A 17,403-nucleotide genomic window follows, 5' to 3' on the forward strand; every position below is an offset into this window, starting at 1 on the left:
AACATGGAAGATGGGGCACGGGAAAGTGCTGTGTCAGGGGGCCCAAGGAGGTCAGGTCAGAGAGCTCATCCTTCCTGTAGAAAGCCCAGCAAGAATGAGGACCACAGGCCTGGAAAGAGGATAGCTTGGAAGGAAGCGAGGCGGTGGAGGAGTGCGCACAGAGCCTTGGGTGATGGAGAGGTGGCATGCGCAGAACGCTGCTTCAGGAAGTCTCACGGGGAGGGGAAGAGGAAGACCACGGCGGTAATGTATGACCTGTCTGGGTCTCTCAGCCACTGGGCGTTTTTGATTCCTGAATTTGAAAACATCAAGTCAATGCTAGCTACATTTTGAAGATCAACATGACAGAAACAAGTTCTTGGGATGGGACAAGTAGGGAATTATACTATTAAGAAGCATCTTTATTTATTCCATTTTTACACATCTACCTCTTTGTCAACAAGTCACAACATTTTATCAAAATATACAAACAGCACAAATACTTTAAAATGTATAGTTAGGATTCTAATAAAACGAGATCGACTACTGCAAATAGCATGCATGGGCTGTTTATCTTGAATGATGCCTAAAGAGAGGCTTGTCCTCAGATCACCCATGATGGCAGAGGAGGGATTGGTTATCTTTTCTTTTAGAAAAATCATGCACTTCGTTTCTGTTCTTGTCGAGATCTGAGAATGGTAATGAATGACAGCATCGGTCCTGCAATCACCTGAGAATGATGGACAGAAAGGTTCCACTGGCAGGTGTAAAACGACACTATCTGTTTTGGACTCTGAACTTAGTTTCTGTGTTGACAAGCTAACCAGTGCAGCTGTCCTAGTGAACCTATCCAGTCACACAAGCTCTTTCTAGTTTCCATTTTCCTCTTCCCTGTGAATTTTATGGCTAGTCAGAATGAATGGATTGGTGAATCTCAAGTTACAAGCTACCTTTATTGTGAAGAATCCCATAAGAACCTATCCAGGGCTTCCCCCACCAAACCATTTACAGTTCCACAGGTACGCGTAGAATGAAATGGGTTAGTGGTGACTAGTCTGCGGCTAAGTGAGATCCACTCGGTCTTTGTTCTTTTTGCTACTTGATTCATCAAACATTTCATTGATTGGCAGTTGATGCCCAAGGGAAGAACCGTAATTTAGAGAAGTATTAAGTTTCAAATCTTTCACAGTGTAGACAGCCATTTTTCAAGTAAATAGCTAGGGTTAGTAATGCCCTAACTTCAAGGGCAGCTGTGAAAGATGCCAGGAGATAAAACAGGACTTTGTCATTAGTGAAGTAGAGTTGGTTTCTGCTACAGATAAAATGTCACATGAGGAGCTAAAAGGGCTCAGCCTTTATTGTTGAGTGTTTCTTTCCTTTTCCATCTTGAAGAAGGGGCCCAAGAAGTGTTGCCGGAACCAGGGGCACAAAGAAGGTGAATTCCCTCAAGGCTCTGCAGAGGGGCGCGGGGTTCATGAGATGAGTCCCTCTATCCCTGGGTTAATGAAGGAAAAGTTCCTGAACATGTTCTGGTCCATGCTGTTGATCAGCGCTCCATCGGCAAACGACAGGCGGGGTTTCTCATTCAAGAATTCTTTGTCGAAATTGCTACAGTCGTATGGTGATTTCTTGGTCAGAGTTTAAGGGGGAGAAAAAAGGGAAGAAAATCAGTCACTAAATGTACGATCTTATCAGTATTCGCCAAGGCTATAATCTGTATCTGACAAAGCTGGCATTTGCAGAAACACTAAACTGAAACGAGACGGACGGGTTTTCATGTTCGGCTTGCAATGAACATCTCCGTGATGCTAAGCCATCAGTTTTTTTAGTAATATAATTAAATCCACGGTGTATGTTCAACAGGAGCTAATGCTCCTAGTTCAGAATTTCCATGAAGAAGGACTTGAAAAAGTGGTGAGCCCAGATTTGATCTCCGTCCTTTATCTGGGACAAAGGTGAAGGTATGTGTTGGGGGGTGGGGAGGGTCAGGGAGGGGAATGGGAGGAAGAGAGGGAGGAGGAAGGATCCTGGGAGGTTATATATTCCTGTTTTTTATCAGCATCCTTTGCTAGTGTGGCTTCCTCTACCCATGTTAATTTCATTGTCTTCTGCAGACAACACAGACTGAGATAAACTCCTTTCAGACCATTGACCCACTGATTCTCATGACTGAGAAAATGGGCAGAGGGGGCAGTAATAACAAATACTTATTGATAAATACTGATCAGCATGGAGTACATTTCAGTTCTCAAAGATGAGAATAACCATGATCAAAAGAAGGTCACATGAGCAAAATCAAGGTCAGGTCTCCCACCCTCAAGGGGCTGTGGGCTGGTGAGGTCAAGGACCTGCTGTCCCTGTCTACACCTAGCTGTTCAGACCTCAGGCCAGGGAAGTGCCTTCCTACCAGAGGAACTGGGAATCGTCCTACAGATCAAAGATCTGATTTTTACATGGAAAATAGTATGTCAATGTTAGTCTGCAGTGGAAGGTCAGGCGTGAAGTTTCTGAGGTCCAAAACAAGCCCAGAATTCATCTTGTCATAAGTAAATGGTCAACTGGGCATCAGCCGTGGTATCACTGTAACTCATCAGAGGGTTCGAGGCTGTCACCAGCCTCGACTGACGTCGCCAGTGCCTGAGACACAGGCTAAGAGAAATGCCTCTAACCCTGAGGAAGAGGTGCCTGGTTTCCTCTAGCCGTTTGCCGTCGTGGCTAACAGCTGTGGTTGTTCCCTGGGGTGAAGCCTTTCCTGTCACACCCGTGACACCCACCAGCCTGAGCTGTTTCAGCAGTCATGGAAGAAATGGTCCACGTCTAACCAAGTAACTACCACCCTGTTCCCAGCAATCACCAGTGATGGCTGAACTTTAAAGCTGGCAAATCCACCCCTTACTACTCACTTAAAAAAATTACTTATTTCCAAAAACTGTGATAAAATATACGTAAGATGAAATTCACCATTTAGCATTTTGTGTGTGTGTGCAGTACTGGGTATTGAACTCAGGGCCGCACACATGACAGGAAAGTGCTCTACTACTGAGGGCCTTTTACCTTTATCTGTTTTGAGACAGGGTCTTGCTAAATTGTTGAGGGTCTTGCAAAGTTGCTGAGACTGGCCTCAAACTTGTGATCCTCCTGCCTCAGCCTCCTGAATAGCTGAGATTATAGGTGTGCTCCACCACTCCCGGTCCATTTAACTACTCTACAGATACAGCCGAGAGGCATTAAGCACGTTCACGTCATTGTGTGACCATCACCACTGTCCATCTCCAGAACTTTTTCACCTTGACTTTGGTTCATTTTTGTTTCCACTTTATGATGCTCATCTTGTTGTGAGCCAGGTTACTCTGCCCTTTTCTGATGTAGGTTAGTGACTTCTACTAGTGCAAATATGCACAGGAATTCAGAGGTCTGTCTTTTTCCAAACACTGATTTACCTTTTCTTCCTTAAGCTGAAGAACAGCTAATGATGGCCATGAGACTATGCAGTTAAGTGAGCGTATTACAGATGGTAGCTCAACGTGAGTGGAAAAACAGCTCCAACACTCCTCACATAGGAAGCAGTTTTAGATACAAGTTTGGGTCACCCAGCCTGTGACCGCTAAGTATGTACACAACACCTGCAAAAGCCCATCGCATCTGACAGCCACCCCTCAAAATACATACCCAACCCAGGTACACTCAGCAGTTCATTCTCACGCGGGACATTTTGACTATGGATGTTAAATTTTGCAAGCCAGACTGGTGCCCTGGTGCATACCTATAATCCCAGCTACTCTGAGGCTGAGGTGGGAGGGCTGGAAGTTGGAGGCCGGCCTCAGCAATTTAGTGAAACCCTGTCTCAAAATTTAAAAAATAAAAATAAAAAGGGCTAGGGATATGGCTTGGTGACAAAGTATCCCTGGATCCATTTTTTTTTTTTTTTTTTTTTTGGCAAGCTGTCAGGCTAACTCCTATCCCAGGGAGTTAGCCTATCCTGAAGCAGCATATTCTTCCCCAGAGGGTGGGGCTGGCAAGGGGAAGGGACAGGCAGGGCTTGGAGCAGCCTATGAGGGAGGGAGAGTGGCTGACAAGTCCCACAGTTGAGTCCTCACCACTTTGGGCCTGAAAGGTGGGTCGATCTTCTTTCTCTCAAGTTCTTCCCAGTTGATCTCCCGAAACATAGGATGCTGGCGGATGTCGCCCCTGACTCCCAGCCTCTTTTCCGGTTCTCTCACAAAGAGCTGAAAAGGAGCAGAGAGCAGGCAGCTTACTTCTCAAGGGAAGAACCCGTCAGCACCAGCTGGAGCTGTGCAGCTTAGTGGACGCCGCCTGCTTGTCCAGCCTTCTTTACCCTTATGAAGATGGACTCAGGTCAAACTGGCCCTGTCACTCTCCCTGGATGAGCCTTCCTGGCCACTCTGGAGTCCGGGTAGTCAAAGCCTTGACTCTGTGACCTCCTCCTAGCTGCAGGTCAGGTTTGCCAGGTGTCCTTAATGGGATCTTTGGCAAGTAACGGAACCCCATAAATGGAGCCAGGTGCTCAACTCACAGGATTAAATAAAATAGCCATGTGCACGTGCGTGCACGCACACACACACACACAAACACAGCATACATGTGCACCCTCACACAGAGACACCCATGCACATGTAAACACACAAACACACATGAACACACATGCACAGTCACACACGCACGCGCACATGCATGCTCACGCACACATCTGTGCACTTTAACTCCTGACCCGTCAAACCCAACAGCATAGAGGAAGTGACTATTTGTTGCTTGATTGACCATCAGTGGAGTATGATTTCTTACAAAGCTGCCTTCCTAGGGGTTCCTGCACTGTGGGCCTTGGGTGTCATATAAACTAGTCCCACACAGTCAGCCTGAAACTCTCAAGGCATCTGAGTGTAGAGAACCACCCTGACTCCTGCCAGCCCACTGGGAGAGTGACATCTCAGTCAGCGTCCATCTCTTCCAGTCCCCTAAGAGATGCTATCTTTCTTCTCTGCACTCTCCTTTCTTCCGTAGCTTGACCCTGGGTGTCCAGAGTAGTTCCCCTGCCAACTCTTATTTTCCACTGTGCTGGGTATTAAACCCAGGGCTTTGCACATGCCAGGCAAGTGCTGTTCTACTGAGCTACACCCCCAGCCCTCCTGTACTCTCCTATCGGCGGCTTGTTCATAAGGTAACAGCTAGTCAGAGGACATGCTAAGGAAACTATGGCTCTCTAGACCAAAAACGTGGTGAAATGCAGTGCCTTTCCAAGGGGTTCCGACAAGGACTTGACTCCATCTCTTGCTCTTGTGGCTTATAAGAGTAGCATCTGTATGTTCTAAACACAGCTTCACCTGTTACCTACTGCTTGAAAGTCTTCAAAGCCTCTGTTCTACCAAAACCATAAAGATCAAACAACATCCTGTAGCAAGAGATATTTTCTTTTTTTTTAAGCAGGAGAATCTCTTGTAAAGTCCCCAGTGCAGTAGTGTTCATGCAGCCCCCAGCACATCCACCTGTAAGTCCTCAGCATCGTCCCCTCTGCCTCTTGCCCCCTCGTTGTACGGGAACCACTGACGTCTCTGTGGAAACCTGGGCTTCCACAGCAACTGAGGATAAAACAACTGTACCATGGAAAGAACACCAGACTGATCCCCCAAGAGATTTACTACCCATGTAGCCTTGGGTAGATTTTTTGAGTCTCAATGTCCTTGTGTTAGTCAACTTTCTATTTCTGTAACAAATTATTTGAGATAAACAACTTAAAAAAGAGGAAAGGTTTGCTTTGGTGGATGGTTTCAGAGGTCTCAATGTATGCATGATCGGACCGGATGCTTTTGGGCCCGTGCTGAGGAAGCACATCTAGGGGGGAGACCATGGTGGGGCAAAGCTGGTCACTTTGTGGTAGCCAGGAAGCAGAGAGGAAGAGGAGGGGCTGGAGTTCCACAGTCCCCTTCAAGGGCATGAGCCGATGACCTAAGCCCTCTCACTAGGCCTCACCTCTTCAAGGTTCTATCAACAGCTGCAAACCAGGGACTAAGCCCTTAGCACCTGGCCTTTTGCAGGAAATTGAAGATGCAAACTACAGTGGTCCTCATCTGTTCAGGTCATCTCTAGAGTTCGGACATCCATGAGCCTTGGCAGTATCAGGGCTCTGGTGGCCTGAGGCTCACATACACACCTCCTTTGATTCAGTGCTGCCTTCTTCTGCCCAGTCGTATCTACCCACTCCATATACCACCTGCCTTTTTCTTTTTCCTTTTGGGAACTGAATCCAGAGTCTTGCACATGCTAAGCAAGCACTCTACCACAGAGCTCCCTGCCCAGGCCCGCCTTCCTCAATTTCATAATGACATTTACATCTCGAAGGAAGTACCTGTCCCCAGATTTACTAAGGTCTCCTTCTCCCTATCATTCAGGGCTATCTCTGATTACCTCCAGTGACAGTGAGCTCTGCCTCCTATCTGAGTCACGCTGGATCATCCTGACTTGATTTGTTGGTTTTAATTGTACATATTTATGGGATACAATGTGATATGTTGATATACGCACACATCGTGGAATGATTAAATCAAACTAACAAACATACCCATCACCTCACAGACTTATCTTCATGTGTGATGACATTTAAAATTCACTTTCTTCAAATTTCCATTATACTGTACATTATTATTAACTATAGCCACGGTGCTGGCCAATAGATCTTTAGGACTCATTTCTCCTACTTAAGTGGAATTCTGTGCCCTCGTCCTGATTTAAAAAATAAGTTCAAAAAGCAGATAGTGTATCATTATCCCACTTGTCAATTGATGAAACTGAGACTCAGAGTAGCTAAGTCACTTGCTCAAGATGATACATCCAGCTAGTGGCAGGGTCTCAACGCCCAGTGGCCTCTTTCCTACCTCTGGTGGTAGGTGGTCTCTCTGCTGAGCTCTGCAAACCATCTCCCACTACAGAAATTCTCACTTGGCATCTTTTTTCCCAAGTTTGTTTTCTACCGGTCTGTAATGTCTGGAAAGTAGAATCTATTTCTATTTTTTTCAAAGCCTAGCAGAGTGCCATGCACCAAGTAGATGTTCAGTAAATGTTGGCTTCCTAAATGAATATCCTGTCTTTCCACTTGGTTTATCTGCTGGCCTTCTGCTAGCCTCTTGTTTTCTCTTGGTAGCTCCTCTTACCGAAAGGGCACCAAGTTCAGAGTGACATATATTTTTCTGTGGACTCTAAAGCTAAAGTCAACAGACGGTGATATTCTTAGAAGCAGAGGGAGTAAGTGACATGCCCTATATCTCTTTCCTGGAAATGATCAGAGTAAATGACTTCCACTACTTAAGGATATTTTGATGAAACAGAACTAGATAGAAGGTTTGAGTGTGTCAAGAATGGGCCCCAAACTAGCTGATGTTATAATGAAATGCTTTAGGAAATAAGTTAGAAGTAACTTCCCTGGGCCAGGTGTGCACCATGCTAGGTTTCTATTAGATTTCTTTTTTGTTAAATGTGTGTAATTTGTACCAAGAAAACCATAACAAAGAGCCTTCTGAGCTTGGTTGATGTATCTATGAAATGTCAAGAGTGTTCTTTAAAAAAGTAAAATGGGTAATGAGAAGATCATATGATCTACAGCTTTGAAGTTCAAACGTTTTTTTTTTTTAGTTTTGCACAGGATAGTGAATTATCATCTTTTCTGCATGAAGCAAATCGACCTGCCCCGTCTTGAGGAGGACCTTCCCAAGGAGGTCAAGGTCACCAGCTCCAGGGAAATAAAGTTCATGAGGAAAGATTTGTCTTTGTTCCTAAAAGCTGTCAAAGGGTTTACATTGATAGGAAACAGCACACTCCTGCGTGAATGACCAGGATGTAGCTAGAGTTTGTTTAAATCCATCTGACTTCTTGGGCAAGAAGGCAGTTTCTAGCAGCTGAGGAGGGCCACCACCCTCTGGGACAGGTTGTACCTGGAATCCACCCTCTATTCAGTTCCTCTTCAGATAAGTTTATTGAAAGGGAAACATTTCTGTTCAAGATCGTTAGTTTCCCATCATTTTTAAACAAACAGACAGGACATCCTGGATGAATAAATAATCAGCTGGTCAGCAGGGTTCCTGCTGGAATTCTTGATGGAGCACAGCTACTCTGGACGTGAAATTGGTTAGTGCGCTACATGCACCCACGTGTTACGAGGGATAAAGGGATAGAGTCTGAACTGATGCTATAACAGATGTCACAGAATGCTGCTTTGTTCAGTTTTTCCAGAGGACCCATGACTTCTAGGTGTCACCACGTCATGCAGAAGTTCCTGGAGGAAATTTCTGAAAAATGGTGTTACCTTTGACTTCTGAAGAAAAGGGGCCTAAGAATGTTAGGGGCTGTTAGGGGGCTGTTGAGTCAAAGCAGTTGAGAGGTAGAGATGGAACTAGAAGCCAGACATTGGCAGCAAATTGCATAATGGAGATGAATTTTTAATCAACCCAACTTCTGGAATATGTGCAAGAGAAAGAATGTGGGATTTTTACTAACTTGTGTGGGAAATAATAAGCTCAGACTCTTCCATATGGCTTTAACTTTTTAACTTTTGCCTATTAGTCTATTTTCTTTATTCTCACTTGTCTTGGCTTCTGTTCAAGGCATCAAAATTATTTCTTACTTTTGTGGCAAATCTTTCTTTTGCCACTGACACTCTGTACATGTTGAGTGTGTGCGCTCTTAATTTTGAAATAATTACAGATTCACAGCACATTGAAAAGCTTGTACAGAGATGTCTCCTGTGTCTTTGACCAGTCTCCTGCATTGGTGACATTTCACATAATGTACTGTTACATTTCACGTAACAGTATCAAAGCCAGGAGCTGGCACTGAAAAGATGTGTATGTCTAGGACGTCTGTTACATGTGTGGATCTGGGCCACCACCTTGACATAACGTCAATGACATTATGTAAGTGGACCTCACAGAATATGTAACTTTTTGAGGTTGGCTTCTTGTCCTTGAGATTCATCCAGGTCATTTAGGGTATCCATATTGTTTTCCTTATACTGCACAGTGGTTTTCTGGGCATATGAATATTCCCCTTTTCTCCCCAACAGGAAGTAAGGCTTTCCTTCTTCCTAGTCTTTCTCTCTTGGGAAATTCTCACTTCTAGCTTCGTCCCACAGAGTTACCTCTGGTTGGCTCCACCTGGTTTGGGTCCCACCACCCCTCTGCATCTTTGCCTAAAGCTGTCTCAGATCCTGAGGTCCCTGGTTTGGGAGGCACAGTGTGAAAGCTGTTTTGGGGGGTATCAACAGGTGCTGGGGGTTGCAACTGGCTCTGGGCATCCACTCCTTGATTTGCCTGAAGACGACCTCTGCATCTGAAGGTGCCCTTGGTCCTCAGATGGTGGAGAACAGGCCTCATCTTCATCAAGAGGTTTTGTTGGCCCAGGATTCTTGGTGTAGTCCTCATGCCAGCAACTGAGTTACGTACCCTCAAAATTCACATGTTGATGTCCTAACTCCCAATATGATGTAAATAGGGACTTCAGGGAAGTGATTAAGGTTAAATGAGATCATGAGGGTGAAGCCCTTACCTAACAGGATTAAAGTCTTTATAAGAGACACCAGAGTGCTCAGACTTGCTGTCTCTTCCCCACCAGGTGAGCACACAGCAAGAGGGTGACCCCTATAAGCCAGGAAGAGAGCCATCACCAGGAACCAACTCTCCTGGACCTTGATCTTGGACTTCAGGCCCCAGCACTGTGAGAAATAAAGGTGTGTGGTTTAAGTCAGGTGGTCTGTCTTGTTACAGCAGCAGGGGCTGACACATACACTTCACACCACCTTCTTCACATAATCAGTGTAAAGTAAAATCAGTAGTTACAGCCAGCTTTAAATGTGCCTTAAGGCAAAACTGAGTCCTTCAAAATATTGAGTCCTTCATAGGAACAAGAATAAACTCACTGTAGGGATTGTAATAATATTTGAACTAGCCTTTATATAAAGGGAAACTGTTTATATTCAAATCCCACTAGCTTATTTTTACCACTATCATCTTTTTTATTGGATAATTTTGAAATTAGTTTTCATTTTACATGTGTTTTGTTTAGTTATTAAATGTGAATTTAATTGGCCATTCAGGGAGTTTCCTTCCTTTATTGCTTGTTTGGCTCACAGTCAGAAAGTGAAAGTGGAATGGAACAGACTCTGGTTTTTAAATACCTCATTCTTAGGTAACCTTGGGCCCAGGATCCTGTGAGGGCTTTCTCTCTCGAAGTCAAGATCTCCATTCCCAGGGAGAACCCTGGAGTTCCCTCAAAGTTTCTAATATCTTAGAAGTTGCCTAAGGTCTTGTCACTTGTGTTAAGAGGTGGAAGTGTGATTCTTTTAAATGTAATTCCAATTCTTCAAGAGAAGAAAGGAGACTAGTAAAAAAAAAATGAACCTGGAAATATTCTTCCAAGTTTTGGTTTAAAACCCAGTGATAGCTTCTAATGTTGAAGGATCTTGTCCCTTTTCCCATTTTTAACATAACAAGAACAAGCCTAAAGATTATTCTCTAAATGACCTTTTTAAAGCCAGCTGACATATGAGATTCTAGAAAGCAAACGATGTTTTTTCCCAAATCCCTATATTCTTGGTTCACTTTCTTTAAATTTGCTGGCCTTGATTATCAAGAACACAAGCAACAATAGGTGTTGGGGAGTATGTGGGGAAAAAGGAACACTCATACATTGCTGGTGGGTTGCAAATTAGTGCAGCCACTCTGGAAAGCAGTATGGAGATTACTCAGAAAGCTTGGAATGGAACCACCATTTGACCCAGCTATCCCACTCCTTGGCCTATACCCAAAGGACTTAAAATCAGCATACTACAGAGATACAGCTACATCAATATTCATAGCTGCTCAATTCACAATAGCCAGATTGTGGAACCAACCTAGATGTCCTTCAATTGATGAATGGATAAAGAAACTGTGGTATATATATACAATGGAATATTACTCCACCATAAAGAATGATAAAATTATGGCATTTGCAGGAAAATGGATAAAACTGGAGACTATCATGCTAAGTGAGATAAGCCAATCTCAAAAAACCAAAGGACGAATGATCTCACTGATAAGCGGATGATGACACATAATGGAGGGTGGGAGGGGTTAGTGTTAGGGTTAGGGATAGGTTTAGGGTTAGGGTTAGGGAGGGTGGCAAGAATGGAGGAAGGAAGGACTGTATAGAGGGAAAAGAGGGGTGGGAGGGGTGGGGGGAAAGGAAAAAAATAACAGAATGAAACAAACAACATTACCCTATGTAAATTTATGATTACACAAATGGTATGCCTTTACTCCATGTACAAACAGAGAAACAACATGTATCCCATTTGTTTATAATAAAAAAAAAAGTGGAAAAAATTTTGCTGGCCTCTTGGCCACGTGGGTGGGACTCTTTGATCCAAATATTTGCAGGAAGTGCCCAGTAAATGTAGGGGCTTCCCGATCTCATGTGTGTCAGCATGTTGTGCTGGCATGCTTCCTTTTCATATTTGACCACTTGTTAAAGCTCATACACTGTGGAGAGTGTTTTTTAATCCTCAGAAAAGGAAAACTGCATGCCTATAATCCCAGCAGCTTGGGAGGCTGAGCCAGGAGGATCTTAAGCTCAAAGCCAGCCTCAGCAAAAGCGAGGTGCTAAGCAACTCAGTGAGACTGTTTCTACATGAAATACAAAACAGGGCTGGGGATGTGGCTCAGTGGTTGGGTGCCCCTGAGTTCAATCCCCAGTAACCCCCACACCAATTAATCAATCAATCAATCAATCAATCAATGGAAAAAGCAAAACTGTCATTCTATCTAAAGCCCTGATCCTTAATGATGGCTCCCGGGTTCTCTCCACAGGTTTGCCTTGGGGTTCCTCAGTCATGGCTGTGATCCTTAGAGTGTAGATTCCATCTATACTACTTTACACAGATTTTTAATGCATCCTGGGCTATCATGGATACAGGTCTGACTTCCACTTGGATGGTAGATTCTGGATTTGTGGCTAAGATGGCACATGCCATCCCAGAGCTCGTGAGGATGAGGGTGCATGAATGTTTCCAGCGCACAACGGGTAGGGCATGTGAGGGCAGAGCTGGTGTGTATGCGATTTAGATGCCTCCCAAGACAATCCGCCGGGTAGGCGACTGATGGTGAGAGAGCATGTGGCCTAATTAGTTTTAATGTAATGCCTAGTACAGGGTCTGGACTGAACAGCCTGTATTTCAAAGGTTTCAGTCAAATATGTCCCCAAGCATTAGTATTTCACAGAACCTACTAGAAGGCCTCCCAAAGTCTCAGCTATTGAACCATCTGCAGGTTCAGAGTGGGAGGCTGGCCTATTGTCCTTTCTCCTCGCCCTCCATCCTCACTTGGCTTCCACCTGATGGTCTGAGGCAGATTCGAGTGGGAGAGGAAGAGAACAAGGACACAGTCAACCACAACACAACCATCAGCTGTCTCCAAAGGCAAGCAGTCGCCAGCCATGAACTCCAACCAGTAGAAAGGGAGCAGAAGTCTGAGCTTTAGTGTTAAGATTGACAAGATCACTAACATCCCCATCAGGATAGTTTCAATTTCTCATCTGAAACAGCATTTCATGACCTAGGATTGACAATAGGTTTATCTCCTACCTGAGAGTGAGCAGGAAAGTCATGTCAAGCTTTAAACCAGGGTCAGGGAAGATAAATTGGACTCAGAACTTTGAGTTTTAAGCTGCAAATGGTGATCATTAAATGAACCACCTGTATCTCCAGGTAAGAGCATTCAAGAGTCATGGAACAATTTGGGGGACATTTATTTTATAAATGGTGCACAAGAGGGTTTGTCTCAAACTCATTTTGATACCTAATGCTCATAGTGTTGGTGCCTCAGTTGAAACAGATATGGTGGGTAAGCTGTTTAAATCTTGAAGTTCAATAGGGTTGGTATTTGCTCTGTCACATGTAGGTGGGAATCTAGAAATGAGTGGGGATATTGAGCTGAGAACCTAATACTAATCTTATGAAAACCTTCTTGACTACGTTCCTTACCTTCACTAAAAGGTCCTTGGCCTCCTTCTCGAGCCATCGTGGGTAAAAGGGATTGTCCATGCGGATGGAGTGGAAAAGTTCTTCTTCATCTTGCCCATGGAAAGGCGACTGGCCAATCAGCATTTCATACAGGAGAACCCCGAAGGACCACCAGTCCACAGAATGGTTGTATTTCTGACCCAGCAAGATCTGTGCGGCCCAAAGGCAGAGACAGAATTAACAGATGAGGCTGGTGACTGACAACATGCCAGCTCCTCAAGGCCACTCAGTAAAGCAGGGTGGGTGAGGATGACATGTGGTCTCAACAGAGCCCACACTGAAAACTATCCACGAGCTGACGACTTGAAATGAATGCACAAAGCCAAGATTTTTGAGCAAACGCTATAGAGTTTCAACTTCTATGTTTCCTCTGGCCTTTTTTTTTTTGCAGTCAGTGAGGGGTACTGGGGATTGAATTCAGGGACACTTGACCACTGAGCCACATCCCCAGCCCTATTTTGTATTTTATTTAGAGACAGGGTCTCACTGAGTTGCTTAGCACCTTGCTTTGGCTGAGACTGGTTGTAAACTCATGATCCTCCTGTCTTAGCCTCCCAAGCCCCTGGGATTACAGGCGTGCGCCACAGGGACCAGCTTCCCTCTGGCTTTAAGAGAAAACACTAAACCATGCTCTTGGCTTTCATATTCCCATCTGCAACATGAGGACTTGTGTGGCACATCCTCGACCTATCAAAGCTGGCATGTGTCTAAGTTCTCCAGTGCCTCTGACATGAACATCTGCACCAAGCCCACACACGCTTCACTGACTTCTACTTGACCTGAGTCCTTGCATAAAGTCTCTGTAGTAATTAAGCCTCCAAAGGCAGGAGCTGACCAAGTCCCGTCCTCAAAGCCTAGCTGATTGTGACTGGTCAACTCAGGAGTCACTGTGCAGCCATCATAACACAAAGTCGAATTCTGTGGCTTGTGTGGGGGAAATAACCAAGGATGACAAACTGTTCATATCAAGAAATCAGAGATTCAGATTCCTCAGATCTACAACTGGCTTGAGAGCAGGCTCTGAGAAGAACGGTCTGGTCTCTCTGCCAGGGAGGAAGTTTCAAGTCTGGAATCCCAACTAATTTTTTTTTTTTTTAAATTCTATTCTATCACCGGTTAATTTTCCTGGGAAAAAGACTTTGAATGTTGACCTTTCAGCAACTTCCTTGTTTACTGTGGGAAGGAATGGAGTGCACAAGCCACACCGTGAACAGGCATAATCAGTTCAAATTTGCCAGAGGCCAGGTTCACAAGCAACTCTCAAGATTGGCCAGAAGGGGGAGCCAAATCAACCAGAAACTGCTCTGAGCAACACATCCTCAACAACTTGATTTTGGCAGAATAAATGAATAAATAAATTTTGAGGACAGGAGATAGTTGTGGTGGAAATCAAACATTCCAGGCTAGGGGATGCTGGTAAGAAACATCAGTCTTATGTTAGGAAGAAGAAGGAAAATGCAAATTCACACAGGGGATAGACTGCCAGCGGAAGGAACGCGCCACAGGTGTTTCATGCATTGTGTGCCTGAACAAGGTGCTGTTATCCCCAGAGGATGACACCCGGGCTTGGGGAAGTCTCCTTCCTTGTTTGAGGTCTCCCAGTTAGTTCAAAGCTCTATTCTGAATTCTGATCTTGCCTGATTCTCTTTCCAGATTGGTGGTGTCTCCGGGTGTCTGCCTCTGCCCAGCCTGGGCACACCCACGATTCTCCATTGTAGCGATCGTGGTCCGCAGCACCGCTACAGTGGCTTCTTTCCTATCTCAGTCTTACTGTGGCCTCTTCTTTTGTCCTGCTCCTTTCCCTTCAGCCTTAAAAGCTCAACTCCAAACCCCGAGAAGCCAGAACAACACCATAATGCCTTCCACGTCATGACATGGTCCCTCTTTCTCCCCTCTGGTGAGCCAGACCTACAATGTACTTATTTCTGTGATTCGAATTCTCTTAAGAAGAGAGATCAGCTGGTTCCATGGCCTTTGTCCCAGCTGCTTTGCGCTCTCGGGTCTTTAATTCCATGCCCTGTCTATTTGGCTTTCTGAGAGCCACAGAGCCGTTTAATCGTGGAGCATACCAGATCGAAGACGCAGCACAAGGCAGTGTGTATTTAGAAAGGAGTGAGTGGCTGGTGGGAAGACTGCAGGATGCAGAGGAAGCACCACTTGCCTCCAGATTTGTTCAGCTTTGGAAGGGGAGAGAGCAATGGGTGAGTAAGTGAGGTAGGGAAGAACTTCACAAAGAAGATGGCAACGCTAGTGGGATCTCCCCAGATGGGGAGATTTTGCTGGGGAGAGGAGAGGAGACTGGAGAGGTTTACAGGCTAACAGCTGCAGAGGTGGGGAGTCCAGTGCCAGTTTTGGGGTGCATGCCGTGGTGTGGCCACTTATTCAGGACACGGCTGGTGGGTGCCTGCTCTGAGCTGCAGGGAGGTGACTTGGGACACAGTGGATAGATCACAGTCCCTGATGGGGACACATTCAGTGTATGGGTCAGCTGGAGACACCTGTGCCATGGCAGCACCAAGAAGGAGATAATAGACTATTCCTAGAAGCCAGCAGTGTGTTTAGGGAGAACACGGCCAGATGTGGGCATGACCCCAGATAAGGAGACAGGACGCGGGGGCAGCGGTGGAGTAGGTGGCTGGACCGGGGAAGGTACACACTGCCACGTGACTGGATGTGCCGTCAGGGCTCTACACTCAGGATCCGGGCTTGTCCTTGGCTGACAGTGGGGGTTTCTTGGAGATTTTAGAGCACAGGAGTAGCAGGTTTGCTCCTGACATGGGAACTCTGGACTTGGTGGAGCAGCAGCTTCCAAGCAGTGCATGCATTCAGAGTGACCAGATTATCTCACGAGAAATGGGAAGAAAGCTAGAACTCGCATTCATTTTAGATTACTTTTAAAAATCTAAAACGTAAAAGAATTTAGGCTTTAAGAATATTTACTAAGCGGAGTGACACTAGACCCTCACTTAATTCAAATAGTGGATCAGGTCCCTGAGGGAAGACCGGGAAGCTCTTGGCAGAAGCTGCCTGGCAGTCACCTGGCTCTTTTACTTATTTTCCATGAATCCAAGATTGTTATCATATTGGCTTCTGCTTTAACCAAACTAATTTTCACAGCATGACAAGTCCTTAAAAAGTTATCTGCAAAGGGGCTTGGATTGAAGGTAACACAGTAATAATAAGGCAAACCTAACATGTGCATTAAGAATAACACTGAAATAAATAATGCAATCATAAGCAGAAAATAAGAAAATGGCAACACTGATGTCTCTCTTACTCCCTGTATGAGATCTTTGTCAGCGACACGTGAGGAAGCTAGAAACGACGATGACCTCGTTAGTTATGCTTTAGCCTATGAGAAGTGGGCTTAAGAAAAAAATCGTGAATGTATCAAAAGCATTGCTTTGAATTTTGGACTTATATCCACCATTGTCAGCAATGATCCTTGCCTTAAGTACATATTATAAAGTCTGTTTCATATTGTACCTCTGTGATGTATCTTTTCAGTTACTAGAGACAGGAAAACCAAGAACTGGAATAAATGAATCAGACCTTTCAATCTCAGAGTTCTAAAGTGTCAAACCAAGATTTTTAAAGTTATTTAATCTAATATTAATGAAGCATACATGATTTTGTGCTAGTAATAAGTAGAATAAAAGTTAGTTGTTTAATACTATTTTTAGCTCATCTTCAATCTGATTGTAGGCCTTCTGAGGCACGTGTTGTGACACACAGTCTGTATTAGTTGGTGATAAGGTACGTGACTCATTTAGATACATATACAGATTTGGGGGTGCTTTTCTAAATGGTGAGAGAACATGATCAAAAAGTTTAAAAACATGTAAAGAGGACACGTGGGGATGGGGGGATGGAAGGATGGGCCTGGGTGGGAGGGGGGATGGGTGGGGATGAATGGGCTTGGGTAGGGATGGGTGGGAATGGATGGGGATGGATGGATGGGTGGGGATGGGTAGAGATGGGTGGGGATGGATGGATGGGTGGGGATGGGTGGGAAATGGATGGATGGGTGGGGATGGATGGGGATGGTGGGGATGCTTGGATGGGTGGGGATGGGTGGGGATGGTGGGGATGGTGGGGATGGATAGATGGGTGGGGGTGGGTGGAGATGGTGGGGATGGTGGAGATGAGTGAGGATAGTGGGGATGGATGGATGGGTGGGGGTGGGTGGAGATGGTGGGGATGGTGGGGATGAGTGAGGATAGTGGGGATGGACGGATGGGTGGGGATGGTGGGGATGGATAGATGGGTGGGGATAGTGGGGATGGGTGGGGATGGTGGGGATGGGTGAGGATGGATGGGGATGGGTGGGACTGGGTGGGGATGGTGGGGATGGATAAGTGGGG

General features: G+C 45.2%; 1 protein-coding gene across 3 annotated transcripts in view; it reads right to left on the minus strand.

The window, feature by feature from the left end:
• Window positions 1–391: 391 nt before the first annotated feature.
• Prkcq (protein kinase C theta) overlaps window positions 392–17,403 on the minus strand; it is a 117,099-nt gene continuing 100,087 nt past the window's right edge. For all 3 annotated transcript variants that reach the window (XM_047521537.1, XM_047521538.1, XM_047521539.1), the window contains 3 exons: window positions 13,001–13,189; window positions 4,077–4,205; window positions 392–1,607 (listed from right to left, as the gene is read on the minus strand). In XM_047521537.1, coding sequence (XP_047377493.1) covers window positions 1,452–1,607; window positions 4,077–4,205; window positions 13,001–13,189 — 474 coding nt within the window. In that variant the 3' untranslated portion in view covers window positions 392–1,451. The remainder of the gene's footprint in view (window positions 1,608–4,076; window positions 4,206–13,000; window positions 13,190–17,403) is intronic.

The sequence above is a fragment of the Sciurus carolinensis genome, chromosome 12, assembly GCF_902686445.1.
Source record: "Sciurus carolinensis chromosome 12, mSciCar1.2, whole genome shotgun sequence".
In the NCBI taxonomy this organism is placed as follows: Eukaryota; Metazoa; Chordata; class Mammalia; order Rodentia; family Sciuridae; genus Sciurus; species Sciurus carolinensis.